Here is a 22,027-nt window from a genome sequence, read left to right as displayed (position 1 = left end):
TGTATCGATTTATACTGGTTAATGACTGTTACAATTTATTGTTATCCCACACAGTTTACATCCTAACATTTATAATTAATTGGTCATGCTTTCCAATATTAATTGGCACCAAATATTGGAAATGTAGCCTATTGATTCTTTAGGCTTTCGCTTTGGGCTTAATAAGTATAAATGCAATTTTGGGAATTTGAAAAAAGAAATTAATCTGCTGATTCTGGTTTCAAATTTGCATAACTATAGTATGGATGTCTTGATGAGGTGTTACAACTTCAGGCCCACCAAATATCTTTTCAGAGCTTGTTAATTAGTTGTCCTTTAGAGAGGATTCAAAACCGTCCCATGCAATTTGATCAATATGAGAAAACTCTGTTTGCCAATTTGTAGTCTGAAAATAGAGGGAAAATGCAATCAGGATCCACACTCAAGACCTCTGAATTCTAGATGCTTACTCTAACCATAAATTGAGGAATATGCAAGGCCAGAGGACCAAAAAGGCACACAACAGACATTATATCGGTGTGATATAATGTCTGTTGTGTGCCTTTTGGGTCCTCTGGCCTTGCATATTCCTCAATTTATGGTTAGAGGAAGCATGGATATAATTTTGAGGGTTGCTAACTTAATAAAAGTGAAAATGCAATGACCAGATTGAGACTTGAACCCTGTACCTGGCAAATTGGAATCATAAAGCCCAGTCAAGTTCCACAACACTTCTCCCTCCTTCAGTTGAGTGTTTGACCCTGAACACACAAGGTGCTATATCCCATAGGTATATTTATTTGGTGTCAAATGTAATAGAAGAGAAAAATGCAATCATAAAATCATACAGTGCTCAAACTTGGGACCTGCAATCGCTAAATGGACATAGCTGTAACCAATTGAGCTACCTACATGACTACTGTCAGTCAGCCAAGTCCAGTAACAGTACAGTATCACTCGTACCATAAACCAGTTGATTAACAAGTTTTACTATTCATATTGTGTCTGAACTCACTCTTCCAATAACACTTCTTTATGACTATCCAAGTTGTGTTATTGTTTTGGCTATGGATACATGACCATACTCCCAAAGTGGGTTGGTCATCACAAGACAAGATGACACATGGTAACCTAGTTCTGTCACAGTTTACAGATTTCTATTTCCAAGAGAGGGTTCTACACAGACCATCATGACAATTGCAGACTCTGTAATACAGACACTGTAATACCCTTGAGCAACAAATTGCTGTAAATGTGTCTCTGTTTTTGTCAGTGAGGTCAAATCAAGATAAGCCTGTTTATAATTGCCTTTCCAATGAAAAAAGAAACATTTTTTTCTGTCTTATTGATTTATTTGTTTTTAAAAAATTATCAACATGTTTAGAATGATAAAGGAACAAAATTTATCCTTTAAGTGATATAATTATGATATCATAGTTAAATTGACCTAGAGAAATATAAAACCTTCAACTTCAAATATCAACTTAAGCCAATTGAAACACCAATGAAAAGGCAGAATACAAATTGACCAGTCTATGCTTGATATTTAAGTTCATGGATCAATATCAATATGGTTATATGTAGTTTTATTCAGAGAATTTTGGACAGATGTCTATTCAGGAATTTGCTTGAGATAAAAATGTATTCAAAGAAGATTCAATAGTAAAGTCACAAAATAGATATCCTCTATGCTGTTACATGACCTTTAGAAGCTAAGTTAGGAATGAGTGAATTTTGAAAAGCATTTGATGATGTATGCTTTTCTTGGAATGTACATAGTAGAGGTACATATACATTATTGTATGCTAGTCTGTACTATATGATAGACAATATTTCATAATATACCATTAATAGTGTAGAAGAGGCAGCATTCAGAATTATCAGTTATTCTATTTAAACCTTTTTATCAATATCCATATAAACAATAGGATTCATCGGTTAAACCAGACTGCACCAGTTGTGATTATGTGTGGCATTCTTTCAAAATTGATTTTCATTGATTTTCAATTCAGATATAATCTGGTCTATATTTCTCTTGTCTTGTGTTATTCAGTTTGGTTGAGTCTATATTGATCTTGTTCAGCCCTTATATACTGTGCTGTCACTATGTGTCTATAGGGGAATCTAATATTTGGGGATCTTATATACAATACTACTACTTCTCCTAAATTTTCAGGGAAAATAATCATGTCTGAATTGGTTAAAATGATCCAGTTGAAGTATGGCTTTGAACATTCTTCCAGGTCAATCACAGTATTCCCTGTTTGTTTAAATACTGGTATAATTTGTTCAATCTTTTGTAGATTTACTACAAGTTTGAGGTTATTTTTTAAGAGAATGGTGAAATAAATCATAAATTTCAGTTTTAACCAATTGAATAACCATAAGACCACTGGTAATCTCTTTGAACCAATTGAATACCCTCAACATTACTGGTAATCTCTTTGAACCAATTGAATACCCTCAACATTGCTGGTAATCTCTTTGAACCAATTGAATACCCTCAACATTACTGGTAATCTCTTTGAACCACTTGAATACCCTCAACATTGCTGGTAATCTCTTTGAACCAATTGAATACCCTTTACACCACTGGTAATCTCTTTGAACCAATTGAATACCCTCAACATTACTGGTAATCTCTTTGAACCACTTGAATACCCTTTACACCACTGGTAATCTCTTTGAACCAATTGAATACCCTCAACATTACTGGTAATCTCTTTGAACCACTTGAATACCCTTTACACCACTGGTAATCTCTTTGAACCAATTGAATACCTTCAACATTGCTGGTAATCTCTTTGAACCAATCGAATACCCTCAACATAACTGGTAATCTCTTTGAACCAATTGAATACCCTCAACATTGCTGGTAATATCTTTGAACCAATTGAATACCCTTTACACCACTGGTAATCTCTTTGAACCAATTGAATACCCTCAACATTGCTGGTAATCTCTTTGAACCAATTAAATACCCTCAACATTACTGGTAATCTCTTTGAACCAATTGAATACCCTCAACATTGCTGGTAATCTCTTTGAACCAATTGAATACCCTTTACACCACTGCTTATCTCTTTGAACCACTTGAATACCCTTAACACCACTGGTAATCTCTTTGAACCAATTGAATACCCTCAACATTGCTGGTAATCTCTTTGAATAGAGTTCACTATAGATCTAATCATGATGGCCAAAAGGAAATATCTTTCGGCAACAAACACTCAAAAATGATGAATCAAATTCAAGAACGTGTGCCCTCATTATTTTATATTGCAATTAATTGTCTAAAACAAAATTACATGTGCAGACCATCACAATTACATCTCTGATATAATAAATTGTGTATTTATGTGACATATGCTAGAAAGTGGTTTTAAGAAATTACCTTAATCAATAAGCAGTTTTAAACATCCCTAGCTGGCTGTGATGTGAATGAAAGCTGTCTATATTTGGACTCAGATCAGTGTAAGAGATATATTTTATTTTCAATATCTAATAAGACTTTTCTCCAGTAATATTACCAAAAGTATTGGCTAGCTGTACAGATTTAAGATTTCCCAAGAGAACATATGAATGGTAATTTGTTTCAAGTTTTATGATAATGATATTTAACCATAGCTCTATTGTGGATCTCCGCAGATTTTTGGGGTATCTAATTTTTGCAAATTTTGTAACCAATAAAATCACAAAAACCGACAATTTTGTCAGTGTTGGTTGAATGAACAAACTACATCCCTTTGCGTATATATACTCTCTTCTTTTACACATGTACATGCAGTCAACTTCGAAAATATTGAAGTTGGAAACAATTTCAGCAACAGCGTAGTATTATTGAAAACCTGCTTTGGTTCACTATAATGTATTTATCCATTTTATTACTGAAATAAAAAATTCTGAAATAACTGAAACCACGAAGTAGTTCCTGCTGTGGTACCTATATATAATCACAACATAGTGTTCATTAGTCAAGTCACAAATTTTTATTATTTAGGTCTACATGTCATGGATTGAGTTGTTTTTATTATAAACTTTTGCACACAGATCAATAGACACATTTGTCATTAAAGAAATGAATAATAAAGTTTCGAAGGAACAAGACACCTAGCTAACATATCTCCAAAAGTTTTGGGTAAGAAGGTCTTACACACACACATGAACCAACTCCATGTATGTCAAGTTAATACTCTTCAGACTGGAGCTTTGATGTATGTCTCAAACAACGTGAAAAATCAGGCATCAGTATATATATAATTGTGACTGTATGTGACAACTTAGAAACCGATTAGAGCTGTATTAATTGTGTAATTGTACAATAATTAGACTGAAATTTATTGATTCAAGTAAGAATTCTGAAGCTTGTGCAATGTGACTGCACTTATATTTTTTGCAATACAATATCACTCAGTCGGTATATCCTGAATTTCAAAGTCAGGACCAGTCAATAAATATCAAACTATTGTCATAGATGTCAACTTTCAAATTATATTGATAAATTGCTCTAAATGAAGTGAAAAGCTTTATTTTCATGCTGCATGCAAATCTCAGTTGATTACCAGTCACTCTTATTGTGATCTCCAAAAAATTTGTCATAATGAGATATTCTCGTTGAAAGCTTTTTGGGATAAAATGAAACCCATTTCCAGGACAAGTACCTCCAATTAACCACTCTTTATTGGTACAATGCATCCGGTATAAGCCCACCAATACCTCTTCATAGTGGAGCATGAGGATATTCCCATTACCAACTGTAATTCTGTTCCCCTGAGCAATTCTATTATGAGAAAAAGTATTGGCCCACAAATTTTGGTTGTTGAACAGTTATATGAATAATGGCATAACATGCTAGTGCCCTTACCAATATTAATCAAATATTTTTAGGGCTGTTTTGTATTGTAAATGTATTTACAAATGTATCAATAAATAGCTTTGAGAAGTGTAACACCCTGACATGAATTCTTGATGAAACTAAATACACAAAAGTCAATATCCTTGGAACACCTTTGGGTCAATTATAAGACAGCAGACCTGTATCAATAACAGGCAATAACATAAATAAGATGGAACAAACAAATATAACCACCACCACTACATTAAAAGATATTATAGAATGTAATAATGAACCACTCTGTTGTTGTCTGTGAACATTTTAATACTCTCATCAAATTTCAGGTTGATGCAAGAGATCCATCTTAAAATGACCAGCATTCTGAGCCTATCAATATCATATATGCCCCCCACAAGCTGCAATAGTTGCACCGACTCTTGTGCATTGGATTGATCAGGATATTGACCCTCTTTATTGATAAATGGTTCCATTCCTCATCCAGTGCCAACACCAACTGAGTGACATTGACATCTTATCCTAAGTCTGTCCAACTCATCCCATAAATGTTCTATCAGGGAAAGGTCCAATCAGTCTGAAATTTGACGAGGGTACTAAATGTATATGGGTGAAAATGTGTATTAACACTAATACATTTTAATTAAAGAACCTGGGCAATCAACAAAGAATAAGTTGTGAAAAGAAAATCCTGCAGTTCACTATAAGGAATACTGCATCAACAAATCAAATCGATATGAAATTTTTCAGTTTGAAAAACTGGGTCAAAAGATTGTCAAGTTGGATCACCTTCAGAATGTTGGCTTCTCTGAATAAGTTAAATTGTTATAATGAGTGCACCTCTACCTTTTTTATGGGAAAGGGGTTGTTTGAATTAATGCTTGATTAAAGAATGATTGGAATGATCATGTTGTAATTATGTATAAAGAGTTTGTGTTGATATAGTCATTTTCCACCAATCCCCATAACAAACTTGTTGTGAATTGATGTTTATACATTAAATTGAATTCTTGCATCGAAATAATGTAAAGTAAACCTCATAGAAATATTACACACCTCAGGATTACTACACAAACAATTCCCACCCAAAAATCAATGTCAATTTGTAAATCAAATCAGTCATTATTGATATAGTTATACGGTTCTGATGTTAGGAGACCTAGCTGTACTATGGGGAATACATTGTCAATCATTTAGTCCCTCCAGGTTACTAATCAATGACACATCTGTTGCTCACTTCAACCCTCCAGGATACCAAGCAAGAAAGCTACCTCTCCCTTTAATCCTCCTCTCCAGGTCACCAAGCAGGAAGGATGCCTTCCCTTAAACATTCCAGGTCACCAGTCAGAAGCATATTAGGGTCACTAAGCAGTAGGGACCTAGATGTCACATGAGAAGTTGTTTAAGCTGTACCTACCTGAAATAACAGGATAGCCAAAAGAAGATCTTCCTCTTGACGACATAATGCATTACAAATCCAGCATTCCAAATATTTCTGCCAAGAAGCACAGAATTCTACAAATTTATTCATTTGACCTTGTCAGCTGTTGTTTAAATCCTTCCACACCAAATAAAAGTAATATTATCTTAGGGAAACTGCCAGTCTTTAGAACGAACATATTCTGTGCTGGATCCTAGTGCTGGGCAAATCAATGGTAAGACAGCGTTACTCCATGGAAAAGCCTTCAATCAATATCTTAATTCACTTGCACCCTGCTGCTGTTATACCGTTTTTAGCTTTAGCCCCATGTCCTGTTTTATACATGTGGTGACTTTTTTCATGTGTAACTTTTCCCAATAGTCGATAGATGATCATGACACTGTGGATTGTATATAGGTACTGAAGCAGAGCCACCTGGTAATAGTAATTAAGATGATGTGGTGGTGTGTAGAAAATGGTTCATTTACTTCTTGCTTGAGCCTCTGGGTAAAATGTTTATTATTTTGAACCATGTGCTTTTCTAAAAACAATGACTCGATCCATTCTATCTTAGATGTTATTTATGCATTATATATCACTGTTTATCCAATAACTACGCTTGTTTCACTGATATGGCACATGATAAAATTTGTAGCAGTGTGTTATTGTTTTGTTTACACACCGCGGTGTGTAACCACTTTCTAAGCCTTCAATCGGTCATTTGTGACCCCCAACAAATCTGATTAGTTTACCTCTGGCCTTTGACCACAGACTATTTTTACCACTCTCAGGTATTCTTTTTTATCGTCTGTCTTCAAAAGATCAACATGGACATGTTTTGTGGATTTGCCGGTGGTCAGCATTAGCATAACTGGGTGAGATCGAGGGGTGTCCTCATGGAAATGTTAATTAATCTTGGGGTTGAGTCGTACAAAATATAATTAGATGATGGTGAAATCACAGGTGCCCAGTTTCTAATAATCCATATATAATATATATCAATTCCACTCTACTGCTAATTATAAATAGACTATTTATATAGTAGTAGAGTGGAATTGATATACATGTATATATATTATATATGGATTATTAGAAACTGGGCACCTCAGAGTGTGGGTAAAATAGACGACGCACAGAAGCGAGATATTGCATCGATTATAGCGAGCCATAACTGACACCCCACCTCCCCCTTGATTCTTGATATTCAGTCAGGACCCCGATAGCCTGAATGAATCATCAAAACAATGAACAAATATAATACAAAATGGTTAAATCGCTGTCCCTATAATCATAGTCATTTGAATGAAACGGTCGCGGCATCTAACGTAGGCCTATAAGCCTAGAGCTTCCCTTTGTCTGGTAACAGTAGTAGCTATATATATATATATACAGTTTGGTGTCATTCGGTATGGATATTGTACCAACAGAAAAAAAAAAAAACCAATAAACACTTTTTATCATTCCACTTACCTTTATTACGAATATTTATCCCAAACACAAAAATGTAAAAATCATTTTGGAACATTTGTCTCGTGTCAGTAAACTAATGAGATTTCGTGTAAACACGCTGACAAACGTGAAATACATATTGTTCTGCACTCCAGCTCGGTTTCCGAAATGTTTGTTGAAATGCAAGGTGTCTTGAATAAATTGATCTCAGAATGAACATTTAACGTCACTATAACCAGTAATAGCATACCTAAGAAATCCAGGAAAGGTCAGATAATTGAATCTGACAATGATTAGTCTAATATTCAGCTGTGACGTTCAACTTCGCGATGACGGTGTCATCTTCGAATATATTTGAGCGGAGTCATTTACACAAGTTACCTATTAATAAATCACACAGACACAAGGATTGTCAAACAAATAATTTGTTTTGTAAAATTATATCATTTACAAATATAGTACAGAAGATATGAGTCGTGCATCTAAAATAGATGATAAGCTTTCATTCATTGTCGCGTAGTGATTTGGTTCACAGAATTCAGTTGCTACATTGGGAGAATTTGAACTTGACAAGCGGGATAAACAAATTCTCGGACTCGTGAAGATTGTTTATCATTTTTATCCATCTCTCATTAGTTAATTTTCTGGTACAGGATCATTAAATTATGTTGTTTTTCCTTAATGATATAAGAGCAGTTGGCCGTTGTTGAACAAGTTACTATTGTCCTGAATCCTGATATCTATTCCTTAGGTTTCTACTGATCTTGGTATGCTTTACAAGAGCATCTAGATTCAATGATGCTTGGAAAAAAATACTGACCTTAGTATTTACCTTAGTATTTACCTTAGTATTTGGAATTGTCCAGGGAACTCCTCTCTCAATTTTCTCTTTGACACTCGTGCTTTGTTACCCTGATGTGTAATTAATTGAACAATTCCTGTTATATTTCTATCTTTTTCATTTTGTATGGGACAGGTATACATACTCTTCATTACTCTATTGGTTTCTGGTTTAGGGGCCACGGTGGCCGAGTGGTTAAGGTGTCCCGACACTTTAACACTAGCCTTCCACCTCTGGGTTGCGAGTTCGAAACCTACGTGGGGCAGTTGCCAAGTACTGACCGTAGGCCGGTGGTTTTTCTCCGGGTACTCCGGCTTTCCTCCACCTCCAAAACCTGGCACAGCCTTAAATTACCCTGGCTGTTAATAGGACGTTAAACAAAAACAAACAAAAAGGTTTCTGGTCAAGAAAGTTTTGCATTGATTCTAAGTAGTTGTATTATTAACAAAACTCACCAGGAAATAGTTGTCAAATATCTTTTTATTCTTGAACTATTTTCGTAAATGAATTGATTAAAGTTATTAAAATATTGGTATGAGAGATATTATAATCAGACAAATAGCACCAAGTTGTCTACACTGTGTTGATGATAACAATTTCAACTGTTACATACAATGCTCAATAGGAAATGTGATTATCAGCATTGTTGCTTTCATTAAGTTGTAAAATGTTTTAAGAGTTTCCCACGTCAAGATTTTGGTTATGAATCAACGCAACAAAGCAGTGATTGTCTTGTTTCTTAAGACTTCATCAAATAATCATATAACTGATCATGTTCAGGAAAGGAAATATCGTAATTTCACTCACATTATTGAATTGACTTAAGGTTCTCTGTTTGTAGTTTGGGAAGTTTTATAGCTAAAATAGTTACTAAAAAGACACAGAGTCAATGCCTGTCTGTTCAGATTTAATCAAGAGTTTTTATCCTCCACTTGGATACCAAATGATGTGCAGGGTGTTTAAGAAGGCAAAAAGATGAAGAAGGTGGTGGGTCACAACAAGCAAGGAGGGTACTGCTGTATAGTTGTCCCATGATGGAACAATCTGTCTATATTCCATGAAGTTTGTATGTACATACAAATGTACTAATTCCACACTAATGCCAAAATAAAACATCAGTTATCAACAGATTCTAGTAGGAATGGGACAAAATCCTAATTCATCTTTGATCAATGATCGTGCCTTACTATACAATACATTACTTCTCTAACGAATATGGTAGAAATCCCATGGTAGAATCCAGCTTTGTGGGGATGACATCTAAGATTGATCCATTTTCATTTTGTGCCATTTCTCAGTGTACTACATAATTCCCAAAGCTGTCCTGTTCCTGCAGTACCTTTGAATACTGAATCTATGTAACACTGTTACCAGCTTGGTAGACATCACCAGAGTGTCAAAGATAGCAGGAAATCTTTGTATTAGCCTTGATGTGTAAAAAGAAGCTTTGCCCCAAGAAGTAGGCCATCATATTAGTTTTTTATCAACCTTTCTCTCATATCGCGCCATGTTGGATAGAGTTTGCCCATGTAAGATAGGTATGTAAGATAGGTATGTAAGATAAATCTATCGATCTTACATAGCATTTCACGCGCGCGGAGTTATCTGCGTTCAAGGGGGACAACTCTTACAACGTCGTGTGCTTGTATTTACATTTGACAGTCCTTAGATTTATTATATCGTCGGTGTCGGTTGAAACGTAGGATTTAACTATAAAAATACACACATTCTGAGATAAATATATATCATATCAGCTATAAACCAATAGGGCTACACGGTTAAACGATTAGACATTTCATCTAAGCGAAATATAACTCCGTTACTGTATACATAGAGTAGTAGACTAGGCCTACAGTCCTGTTGTAACAGTTACAGTAAAGACTGGCCTACCCTACAGGTTTTTCATTTGCCATTTAAAACATGCAAACACACACAATCACCTGGCAATGATAGGAAGTTGAATAAAAGCCATAAATAAAAAAAGAAAAGTTTATAAAAAAGAAAATGTCAAACATCATAACCGATGAAATGGTTCCGTTCCGTCAGCACAGGGGCCTGGATTGTTCACTCTAGGCCTACTGAACTCAGTAATATAACCTGTGTATTTGGAACATTCGGTACAAATGACACCCCTCAATATTCATATATAGAAATATTTATTCTATTTTTACAACAGAGTCTACTGTATATTTGTGTAGAGTAACCAGGAAAACTAACTGTTATCCTAGCCTTTCATCGTTATCGACGGACCTACCTTCGTCATAAGGCATTCTATCAAGAAAACTGGTTAAACACATATAATCCTATGTCACAGAAAGGATCGAATACTCGTATCGAGTCACTGTTCGCTGCTTCACACATGAAGTTGCCAAAATCACTGTGAATTTAAAATTACCACCCACGAAACATCGCCGCGTCATGGCGATCGAGATCGACATCTGTATGAATGGAATTCCAATGACAGTCGTGACGTAGTATTTAAATAAAAAAATGTGGCTTGGCAATACAAAGTACAGTGTGTTCCGTGAAATGATCAAATATGTCGAGGTGCAAATCAAATCATCAGTAAAATTGGAAAAAATCATTTCAGCATTGGATTTTTCAAAGTATTGTTGATAGAACTTCTTTTTCTCGGATGTTGACAATTTGATCACGGCCACGTAAAAGTCGGTCAAGTAACGGTAATTTTCATTCATTTTGTTCATTCGTTTTTCACTTAAGCACAGAAGGAATGAAATTTGTGTGCAAACTTAGTTTGCCAAAATGGGGTATGATCTTTCAGAATATCATAAGTATTTTTAGTATAAACGTCAAATAAAAAAAAATTTTAAATGAAGAATATGGATGGCTGAGGGACACTTTCGCCAGAAATTTGGTAGTGGTATGACAGAAAAAGGCTCTTTCATTATGTGTGTATGTAGGATAGGGATATTCCACCCTCGGGATCACAAAATGTGGTAAAACCCTCGGCAAGCCTCAGGTTTCACCACATTTTGTGACCCCTCGGGTGGAATATCCCTATCCTACATACACAAATATGAAAGAGTCTTATAATCTTTGTATATGTCCATGTACCAGTCTCCTAGTGAGTTAACATACAGGAAAAACCTGAATAAGTTTGATAATTTTAGAAAACCAACACAAATTTTTTTGAAATAATTCCTGAATTATAGATATGACTAATAAACTGTTGTCATACTGTATTCATTGTCAATGTGAATGCAATCTATTTTTTTTTCAATAAAGATCATGGTTAATGAATGTAAATGATAAATTAGAATGGTGTTAATACAAACTTCTGTAGAATGATAATAGAACAGAAATTGTTTGATAGCAAAATTAAAACCTTCTGCTTGCATGGATGTTATACATCTACAATATGTGCTGGGAAGGGTGAATTTTTATCAGCAGACCAATAGCTTCACCCTTAATCCAATAATGGGGAGGAGGTGGCCAGTTTTTTTCCCCTGGGAAAACTGTAAGACTGAGACAAAATGGTGAATTGTTGAAAGATAAGCTTTCTTTTGGGAAATTCTCTATGAAGTCACAAAAACCATTTAGAGGCAAAGTTAATATGGAAAATCAATAGTATTTATAACAGACTGAGAACTAACTGGTAAGTTGTTGAAAGTTTATGTTTCTTATGGAAATTGGATAATAAAGTCACACAAAAAACATCTACAATTCCTTTCCATGTTTAGTAGAAAGTTACAATAAAATTCATAAATGGAGGAAAAGTGTAAAATATTATGATGTTACCTTCATTTTAGTGTGTAGTCCATTAAGCTCCATGGCACAGATGTTTGATAAATGACTTCATACAACACAACTTATACAGATAGTTTCTTCTGAATGACATACAATATATCAAACAAGACAGATATATATCCAGGATCGAGCTCCTTGTAATTTTATCTTCGAAATTAATGTACCTGGTAAATCAAAATATATTGAGTTTTAAATTCACTACGTCACTCAAACAGTTGTAATAGATTTTGTAGAATGGCAGGCATGGTAACATCAACATGTGACTAGTGAGAGTCATGCATTGTTGTTCTACAACAAAGGTGCTGCAGCAGTCAAGATCGCTATCTATCATATGTCATTAACACTAGTTCCTCAAACAAATAATACCTTCACTGGTATCCAACACCATACAGATGTCATACATATGGGTCATCTTCCTGTCATGTCTTCTCAAGTAGAATTAATTAATTTTCAAAAATAGACTGCCTACTACTGTGATTATCAAGAAAAGTGCTGTGCATACAGGTATAGGCTAACCGATCATGTACCACCACTGTCAGTATTGATGAATTCCAGTTGGTACTGGCTTAATTATTCATTAGCATTGTTCATTGAGTTGCAGGCAGTGGGGTACTCGTATATCCGTTACTCCCCTATCAGATATTATCTTAATCTGAAACACATTGTTAGCCACTGATATTGCAATAACCTGGGAATGTATTGTAATTTACTTGGTTGATCAAAGGTTCTCTTATTAACAAGTTCTGAACAGGAATTTTCAATCCTAAAATAATGTATATATTCATGCAAGCTAATTTTATCCTTCTCAGCATTGTTACAATAGTAACATGTGTCATGCATAATATGTACCCACCAACCAAACAGTATTCGGATACTTTTTTATTCTGGCATAAAATGTGTCCCCCAACCCTTGCACTCTTGCATTAAAAGTACCCCCTACCAAAAATCTTTAATTCAATCTAATATTGGCCAGGGAGGTTATCTTGGGTCTGTAGCATGCTGGGAAGTAGGGCTACCAAGGTTGTTAAAATAAATGACCTTGAACTACATTCAAGGTCACAGGGGTCAATTAGGCTAAAATCTCTTACCAACTTCTTATCATTAACCATAAGGCCCAGTGAGTTGAAATTGGGCCTGTAGCATGCTGGGGCGACAGACTACCAAAAATGCAAGTTTGTTCAAATGAATGACCTTGACCTACATTCAAGGTCATGGGGTGAAATAGGTTAAATTTTTAAGGACTTATTCTCAATAACCAAGAGGTCCAAGGACTTGATATTGAGCCATGTAGCATGCTGAGGTGAAATGCTACCAAGTTTGTTGAAATGAATGACCTTGACTGTAGGTCAAGGTCACAGGGTTCGAATAAGCTAAAATCTTTAAATAAATTCTTCTCAAAAACCAAGAGGCTAACATCTTTAAAGAAAAAATTCTTGATAGCCAAAAGACTCTGAGACCTTATATTTAGGCCAATAGTATTCTGGGATGAAGGACTAAAAAATGTATTGACTTTAATAAACCTGGCCTACTCTGATATTTGAATAAAGTAGTAATCACCATAGTATCTGGTGAGCCCATTGGGCCTCTTGTTATGCAGAAGAATAAAAAAGTATCCTGGGGGGGGGGGGGGGGGTATTTTTATGCAGGGGAATAAAACGTATCCGTGAAGTGGGGAAAAGATTCCTTTTAAATGCATATGAAGGATTCCTATATTGATCCTAAGTCATAATTGGTGGTTGGGGCAAAAAAAAATCAATTTTTTGGCCACTGACCTCTACCCCTGTTTAGGTTGATACTGGGTGCTATTTCGCATTGTTGATTCCTGACCTCTGCTACTCAGTCAAGGTGTACTGGGGTAGTACAATCATTTCTTATCCCTGACATCTTAACTGCCAAGCTTTAGGTCTGACATGTCTGATTTACCCATGCAATAGTGGTAAACCAAATTCCCTAGGGACAGTCTGCACCTGCAGCAGAAGTCCTGATCTTCACCCACTGACTGTCTCCCAGACAGAACAATACACCATGGCTCTGTGAAATCTGGCACCATTCCAGTCATTGGATGTTTGTGTCTCTGGCTTCATCATTGGAACTAATTAACACTAGTTTTGGAGATATAAGATTTTCATTCTGCATGCAACAGCCAACTTTAATTGCCCCATTTGGTCCATCACAATCTACTACCAGCCTGGTCTTTTACCAGGGTAATTATTGAAGCCATTGAAGTGTCAGGAAATCTAACTAGATTAACTTAAATCATCTCAACCTTGCTTATTTGTAGTTTCAAACAAGTAAAAAAGTCAGTTGCAGTGTAATTAGAAATTGCTGTAAACATGATTTGTGTTATTTGTCGAAATTCATTTGTAGCCATTAATTTTCTGTAGTATTTAACAGAATCCCCAGGAGAGGCAGCATCAGAAAAAGTATCTCAAATTGTTAACAGTGCTCAGATGGATCTGTCATGATACACTGTAATACTGGAATGCTTTCAGTATAGTAAAAGGAAATCTGTCAGATAATAGTGTCAGGATTACATGGTATACATAATAGAGGTAGAACTTCAGGGGATTTTCAGATCCAGATTTTGTTAAACAATAGACTGGATCTGAAAATCTCCTGAAGTTCTACCTCTGCCCAAGATGGCAAACTTGTCTTAGTTTTTATGAGCACAGCCTATGACTCGCCTGCATGTAATATATTTCACCATTCCCCATGGAATAAATTCTGGTGAATTGTGGGATACATGTTGATGAATCATGGGATATAAACTGGGGAATTGTGAAATATATTACATGCAGGCGAGTCATAGGCTGTGCTCGTAAAAACTAAGACAAGTTTGCCATCTTGGTCAGGATCCTGACCAAGTGAGCTCTGATAATCTGGATTTGATCATTGATTTCAGGCTCGGAATTCCTACTTTTTAGGTCACCAGACCCAAAGGGTCAGAATGACCTATAGTCATTGTGCTTCGTCTGTCATCGTCCGCCGTCCACCATATGCTGTGCGTAAACTTTTCACATTTCAAACTTCGTCTCAAACTCTAACAGTGGGATTGAGCTGATCGAAACTTGCCTGAAATGATCCTGAGATAGTCCAAAGTTGGTCCAAATTCCAAGATGGCCACCATGGCAGCCATCTTGAAAAACACATTTTAAACTTCTTCTCCAGTTCAACTAGTGCTTATTGAGCTGGAATTCGGTGGAGATGTTATGGAAGGGGAGCCAAGAAAGTGTTGTTATTTTTCAGCCTCATAAATACTTTGACCTGGCAGCCACAGTGGCCATTTTGTAACATGATTGCGCAATCATAGTTTTCCTGAACAACACACCTATTTCAAACTTCTTTCCAAAACTTTCCAAATTTTAAGATAGCCGCCTATCCTAGAAAACTACATTTATAAAAATAGGAAGTTAATGTATTTTGTTCTGTGAAAATTTACAGGTGCCATATTTAAAAATGAATATCACCTTGGTTTAAATAGATATAGCCTATAAAAATGACAAGATCGATAGCCTTGACATTTCATTGTAATTTGGAAGGAAAACCAAGCTGGAAGAACTAATATACAAGGGAACTTTTGGATGTACGTGCAGGTTAATTTCAATCATGGGTTAACATAGGGAATCAGGGGATATATGCAAAAAGATCATGGAATGTATAAGGAAGATTTTTGGATACATATTGGTAGATCATGGGTAATATCAGTTAAGGGGGTTATTTGATTCGTGTATATATATATTGATCACAGAATACGGTATATATATTTACTGTATACTCAGGGAATTCAATGTGCAATTTCTGGGAAAAGGCTTAAAACCATTTAAAAAACATTATAATGTTTATGGGAACGATATTTTTTATGGCTGAACCTTTCTTATGAAGCATCACGTTCATGTGTATTTCGAGTAGACAGTACATAGCCTTTACAGGTCTGTATCCATAGATTAAAGTCAGGGAAAGGGATTAAATGTCAATTTATCATAATTCTATTCCTGACAATAACTGTCTTGCTCTTTCTGTGCCTGTTTCCCTCGCTGTAAGGAGGGCATTGATTCCAGTATGAACAGGCCATAACTTCACAATTTCTCATCAACTGCACTGTGTGCATCACAATCATATGTAATCTGTTCCATGTTCATATTCTCTTTAGTCTTTGTCCTTAGGCTATCATGATCAGAAAACAATAGTTCAATCATTGCAAGGATTTTAAAGACTGTTTCATTACCGTCACCTTCTTTTAGAAATTTAATTGCCGCGGTTCAAAAAACATTTCCTCATTAAATTGTTTTCTTGTTCTTTTCTGAATCAGGTAGTGTGCTTATATCTAATGTACACCTGTGTGACTTTATAGTACAATCCTAGAACCAATCACAACACTCCTAGGTATTATTAAACACCACTCATCTTGTGCTCGGTATAACGACACAGTGAATTCAAGATCAAATTTTGGTAGAGAAAAATGTCGTGTCAAACATGTATAACTAATATCCAATATCCAATATTTTCTTGTTTTGTCTGATTTATTATAGACTGTCAGGTGCTCCTGTCGGGATCTAGTACTCTGTTACAGCATCATTGTTTCCATCAGCTGAAACTTAAACCCAGATTCACTCTCCTTCTGTTACATTACATCACATTACATCACATATAGTCAACAATGATCTCAGTCAATGATATTAGTTTTAAATAGCCATTCTTACTAAGTTTTTTGTTTCCCAGATAACAAATATTAGGTATTTAGCATGCTGAGATGAAGGGCTACCAAGTTTGTATAAATGGATGACCTTGACCTTCATTCAAGGTCACAGCTAGGGGCCAAATATGCTAAAATCTATCAAAACTCAGGTGACCGTTTAAAGGCCCATGGGAGTCTTGTTATTATTGGAATTAGTTACCACTATTTCTCAAAACATCCTAAATGGATCTTTCTCAAGTTTCATATTAGTCTCTAGTTGTAAAAAATGAGTTTTGAGACTGATTGGAAAACAACATGGCTGGCAAGTGACCATCTTGGATTGTAACAGTGGAAGTGTATCAACAAATAGTTATATCTTAAGATTGGGTTCTTACAGAACATTTCTCTCAAACTTGAATGGCTGATAGACAGTCACTTTGGTTATTAGGTGTTTGTTATTCCAAATGAGTTAGAGGAGGACTGAAAGATGAGAAAAGTCGAGAGAAAAGGTCGCTCTTACATACATGTAGATCCAATATAGGTCAATCGATAGTGACCCCTGGGATCTCTTGTTTCATTTTCATGATTTTGATGAAGCTGCATAGCTATTATTGTATCATAATATAGCAGCAACCTTGTTACAATTATATGTGGGTGACAGGTTTTTGTTGATCAATTGTCGTGACTGGTTTTGTTCTATGCCATGGACAAATATTTTTTAAGATTTGGGTGCTTGGTGCTAAATTTGGACCCACTATAACATAGCTCTTCCTTGCAGTATGGAAAGCATACAACCAGTTATAGCAAGTTTATATCTGGTGAAAAGTTTTTTGAAATGTTGATAATGACAAAAAATTTAAACTTTTTTTCATTGTAGGTCCAATTCTTGATGCAATGACAAAGATAAGTATAGAGACAGCAGATGTAAACAGGGCAGGAACCCAACTCAAAATGACCTTCACCTTGCCTGATGGCCAAAGACTTATCTTCAAACCTAAATGGTAACTATGACCATTGTTAATTGTTGCTTTCTCAAGAATTAAAAACTGGTTTGTGCAGTGATGATATCAGAACTGCATTATTCATGATGATACTTGTTGAAATAAGTCATATAATTGTTTGCTGTTTTATTAAGGTGGTTCTAAGAAAGATTGCTTGGTTGAAGTACACTGATATTTGCTGTGTTACAGGTACCCACGAGAAGAAGTCCTGAGCAATGGTCCTTATGAAGGCTGGGACAGGCACAATGGCGAGTTAGTGACCTTCCACATAGGAAGGTTAGTTTATACAAAGCTTACTTCATAAATCTGTCTGTTTAACATCCTCGCAACTAGCGAAGGTCATGTTGTTTAACATCCTCGCAACAGTGAAGGTCATGTGATGAAGTATAGAAAAAATATAAAATATAAAGATAAAGCTACCATCTTATACAATGGAAGCACCAGATCAGTTGTGGTCCATAGCTGATGACACAAACCTCCAATTCCGCATGGGTTTAGTCACCTCCTAGGATCAGCATTAGAGTAAGGCCATATTCTTAGGTTCTCTAATGTTGTCTGAGCAGGAGATGTCAGGGAAACCCCCTCCAAGCCTGAAGAATGGCAGGGTAACAATTAGTATCCCCTTAACATGCAGTAAAAAACAGCAGACTTATTCTTTCCCCACTCCAGTGTGGGTTACAAAAATGTTTAATTGCTTAGTCCAGATATACAAGCTTTCAATTTTTTTCAGATAGAAAAAAAAATCAATCAACAAATGTAAAACTTAATTAAGTTCAATGAAAGGTACCTACTTGAATCCCTAGAACAGCCTATTGTTAATTTGTGTTTTGGTGTCTTGCCAACTATCATCAGGAGAACTTGGGAAAACAAGAAGCTCATAGGGCCTGCATCGCTTATCTGGATATTTTAGTATTCATGGGAGACACTTTCATTTATTGTAATGCAATAGATATAGCAAATTCAGATGAAAAACTTTCTACATTGATATCTGATTAGGTTAGGTGATCCTCCTTTTTATACATCAATAAGTTCTCTTTACCCCCCAAAAAATGTTTTAGGCTAACATCTTTGTTATTTATTTCTTCATTTGTGCAGATCGAAGAACACTTTAAACTTAAGTTGTCCAAAGGACATGTTTCAGCTCGACGGTAGCCGTCATCAAATATAAAAATCAATATATAGTGACATCATAGATACCTGTGATGTCACCAATTTTATCTCACCTCAGGTCCACAGCGTCAACCACTTGTCATGCATCCGTACTGCATCCTGCGTCATGAACCATGCAGTGAGCAGATTTTAACAAAACTTTGTATGGAGCATTCTTGGGTGAAGGAAAACCAATTTTGTATAAACAATGGGTCTAGCCCCCAGGGGCCTGATGGGAAGGGCCCAATAGGGGAGATATATAGCAAACTCTTCAAAATCCTTCCTCAGTAGAAATGTGGATTGTTTCCCCATATTTATATTTTATACTGCCATATCCAGGTGAGCAATACAGGCCCTTTGGGTCATTTGTTATGTTTGTCAGCAACTCTCGGCATTAACATTCGGATCTAAGAAAGAACTACCATGTTGGTCTCACTCTTTTTTTAGTATGTGTTTAAATATCTGTAATAAAGGTATGATTTGCCTCAGGTTGTTGGAGTTAAACAGAACACCTTTAGTGATTGGCCGAAAGATCAACCTTCAAACAGAGATTTTGCCACATGCCACAAGCAGACTAAAGAAAACTTTCTTCACCAAAGGTAATGATCAAGTTATATGGAATTTTGTTTACTATTATAGTGGAATGTAACTAGTGATTGTTATCAATTAAACAGTAAGTGACATATTTTTTTTTTTTCATGATGAATGTCCTGACAGTGGAGTTCAGGTTTTGACCAAACAGTTAATGCCTATTTGGTCAGTCAGGGTCTCAGCATGGAGTCAAAGGTCAAACCTTCTCTGATTAAAAGCTATATTGATCCTTTTAAGATTTTGTTATTTACCCCCTCCCTGACAATGAAATAAGTGGGGTATATTGGATTCAGGTTGTGTATTCTATTAAGATCTTGCCTGGCTATCCAAACGTTTTGAAACTTCACTGATGTTGTCAGCAGTCAGGCACACTTTGAAGTTATCCACCTGTGCTTACCGTTTTCATTTGGATATTTGTATGGCAGTTACTCTCAGTCCCTTTGATATACATCAAAAGTTCATGGTCAGGGAGTGGTCATGGGTCGGGAATTAGGTCATAGATGAGGCAGTATGACCAGTTTGGTTTATTTGGTTTATTTTATTTAACGTCCTTTTAAAAAAGCCAGGGTCAACTTAACAACTTGGCCATCGCGGCGCTTAGTATGATCAAAGGTCAGGAATTAGGTCATAGGTTAAGGAGTGTGGTCAGAGATCAAGAATTAGGACATTGGTCAGGTAGTATGGTTAGAGGTCGGAAATTCGGTCATAGGTTAATGAGTGTGGTCAGAGATCAAGAATTAGGTCATAGGCTAAGGAGTGTGGTCATAAATCAGGGAGTGTGGTCACCAGTGAGGAAGTGTGTTCATAGGTCAGGATATGTGGTCATTGGTCAGAGAGTGTGGTCATTAGTCAGGTAATTTGGTTTGTTTTTGTTTAACTTCCTATTAACAGCCAGGGTCATTTAAGGACGTGCCAGGTTTTGGAGGTGGAGGAAAGCCGGAGTACCCGGAGAAAAACCACCGGCCTACAGTCAGTACCTAGCAACTGCCCCAGGTAGGTGGCGAACTTGCAACCCAGAGGTGGAGGGCTAGTATTAAAATGTCGGGACACCTTAACCACTCGGCCACCACGTCCCCTTAGTCAGGTAATGTGGTCACTGGACTGGGAATGTGGTCATTGGTCAGGATATGTGGTCATTGGTCAGAGAGTGTGGTCATTAGTCAGGGAATGTGGTCACTGGTCAGGGAATATGGTCATTGGTCAGGGAATGTGGTCATTGGTCAGGGAATGTGGTCATTGGTCAGGGAATGTGGATATGGTCATTGGTCAGGGAATGTGGTCATTGGTCAGGGAATGTGGTCACTGGTCAGGGAATGTGGTCATTGGTCAGGGAATGTGGTCACTGGTCAGGGAATGTGGTCACTGGTCAGGGAATGTGGTCACTGGTCAGGGAATGTGGTCACTGGTCAGGGAATGTGGTCATTGGTCAGGGAATGTGGTCACTGGTCAGGGAATGTGGTCATTGGTCAGGGAATGTGGTCATTGGCCAGGGAATGTGGTCATTGGTCAGGGAATGTGGTTCAGACAGTAAATTCTGTAAAGATATTCTGTTACCTTCATTGACATCATATTGAGTATGGTGAGATAAAACAAATTAAAGTAATTGTTGTTTTATGTTCATTGTAATTGTAGGAAACAACACCTGTTTTTATGGTATGTGCTACTACTGTAAGGGAGAGTCGACTGGTGTTTGTGGGGAGGGTGATATACTGGAGGGAGTTGTCATACTTTGGTTACCTACCACTTATAAACTGTCCAAACACAACCACCCATGGAGGCGGACTTACAGAAGCTACAAGGCAAGGTGTGTATACAGTAAATGTACTATACACTCACATGTTAGCACATTATCATGTTTAATTGGATATGTACAATAATGTAATTAATTTGATGTACCTACATCAGAAAACAGTTGACAGAAACTGCAATGAGCACAGTCATTATTTAGTGCTTCAACTTACAGGACTGAGATCTCCAATATAAATACTAACAAAACTGCTCGAGGAGTAATTCCAGAGAAGATCTCATGTGTCCACTAAGGTCAAAATAATCATGTGTAGTATTTAATTTGTATACAGTTATGGTGAACATGATAAACGGTCTATCTAGATCCTATGGACCGATATTAAACATTATTGGTATATTTCTATTGTCACTAGACAATCATTAGGCTTTTATCCCTGTCACGTCAAGGTCACTGAGATTTCAATAATGAAAACTTTTTACTTGTCAATATTATATTATAGATTGTCCAATGTAGACCATGGTTTTTAAGTGAAACCTTACACCATTTGTATAATCAGCT

The 22,027-nt window shown here is 36.2% G+C and overlaps 2 protein-coding genes across 2 annotated transcripts in view; one reads left to right on the top strand and one right to left on the bottom strand.

Moving 5' to 3' along the window:
- LOC117318987 (potassium channel subfamily T member 2-like) overlaps positions 1–12,766 on the bottom strand; it is a 203,242-nt gene extending 190,476 nt beyond the window's left edge. The window contains exon 1 of the mRNA XM_033873919.1: positions 12,298–12,766. The gene's annotated coding sequence lies outside the window, so the exon portion shown is untranslated. The remainder of the gene's footprint in view (positions 1–12,297) is intronic.
- The window catches only part of LOC117319019 (glycosaminoglycan xylosylkinase-like), a 65,465-nt gene that overhangs the window by 30,563 nt on the left and 12,875 nt on the right, over positions 1–22,027 (top strand). The window contains exons 3-6 of the mRNA XM_033873930.1: positions 17,859–17,982; positions 18,172–18,258; positions 19,621–19,730; positions 21,355–21,526. Coding sequence (XP_033729821.1) covers positions 17,859–17,982; positions 18,172–18,258; positions 19,621–19,730; positions 21,355–21,526 — 493 coding nt within the window. The remainder of the gene's footprint in view (positions 1–17,858; positions 17,983–18,171; positions 18,259–19,620; positions 19,731–21,354; positions 21,527–22,027) is intronic.

Source organism: Pecten maximus, chromosome 2, assembly GCF_902652985.1.
Source record: "Pecten maximus chromosome 2, xPecMax1.1, whole genome shotgun sequence".
Taxonomy (NCBI): domain Eukaryota; kingdom Metazoa; phylum Mollusca; class Bivalvia; order Pectinida; family Pectinidae; genus Pecten; species Pecten maximus.
The sequence above is the reverse complement of the archived record's forward strand: the minus strand, read 5'-3'. Positions and strand labels throughout refer to the sequence as shown.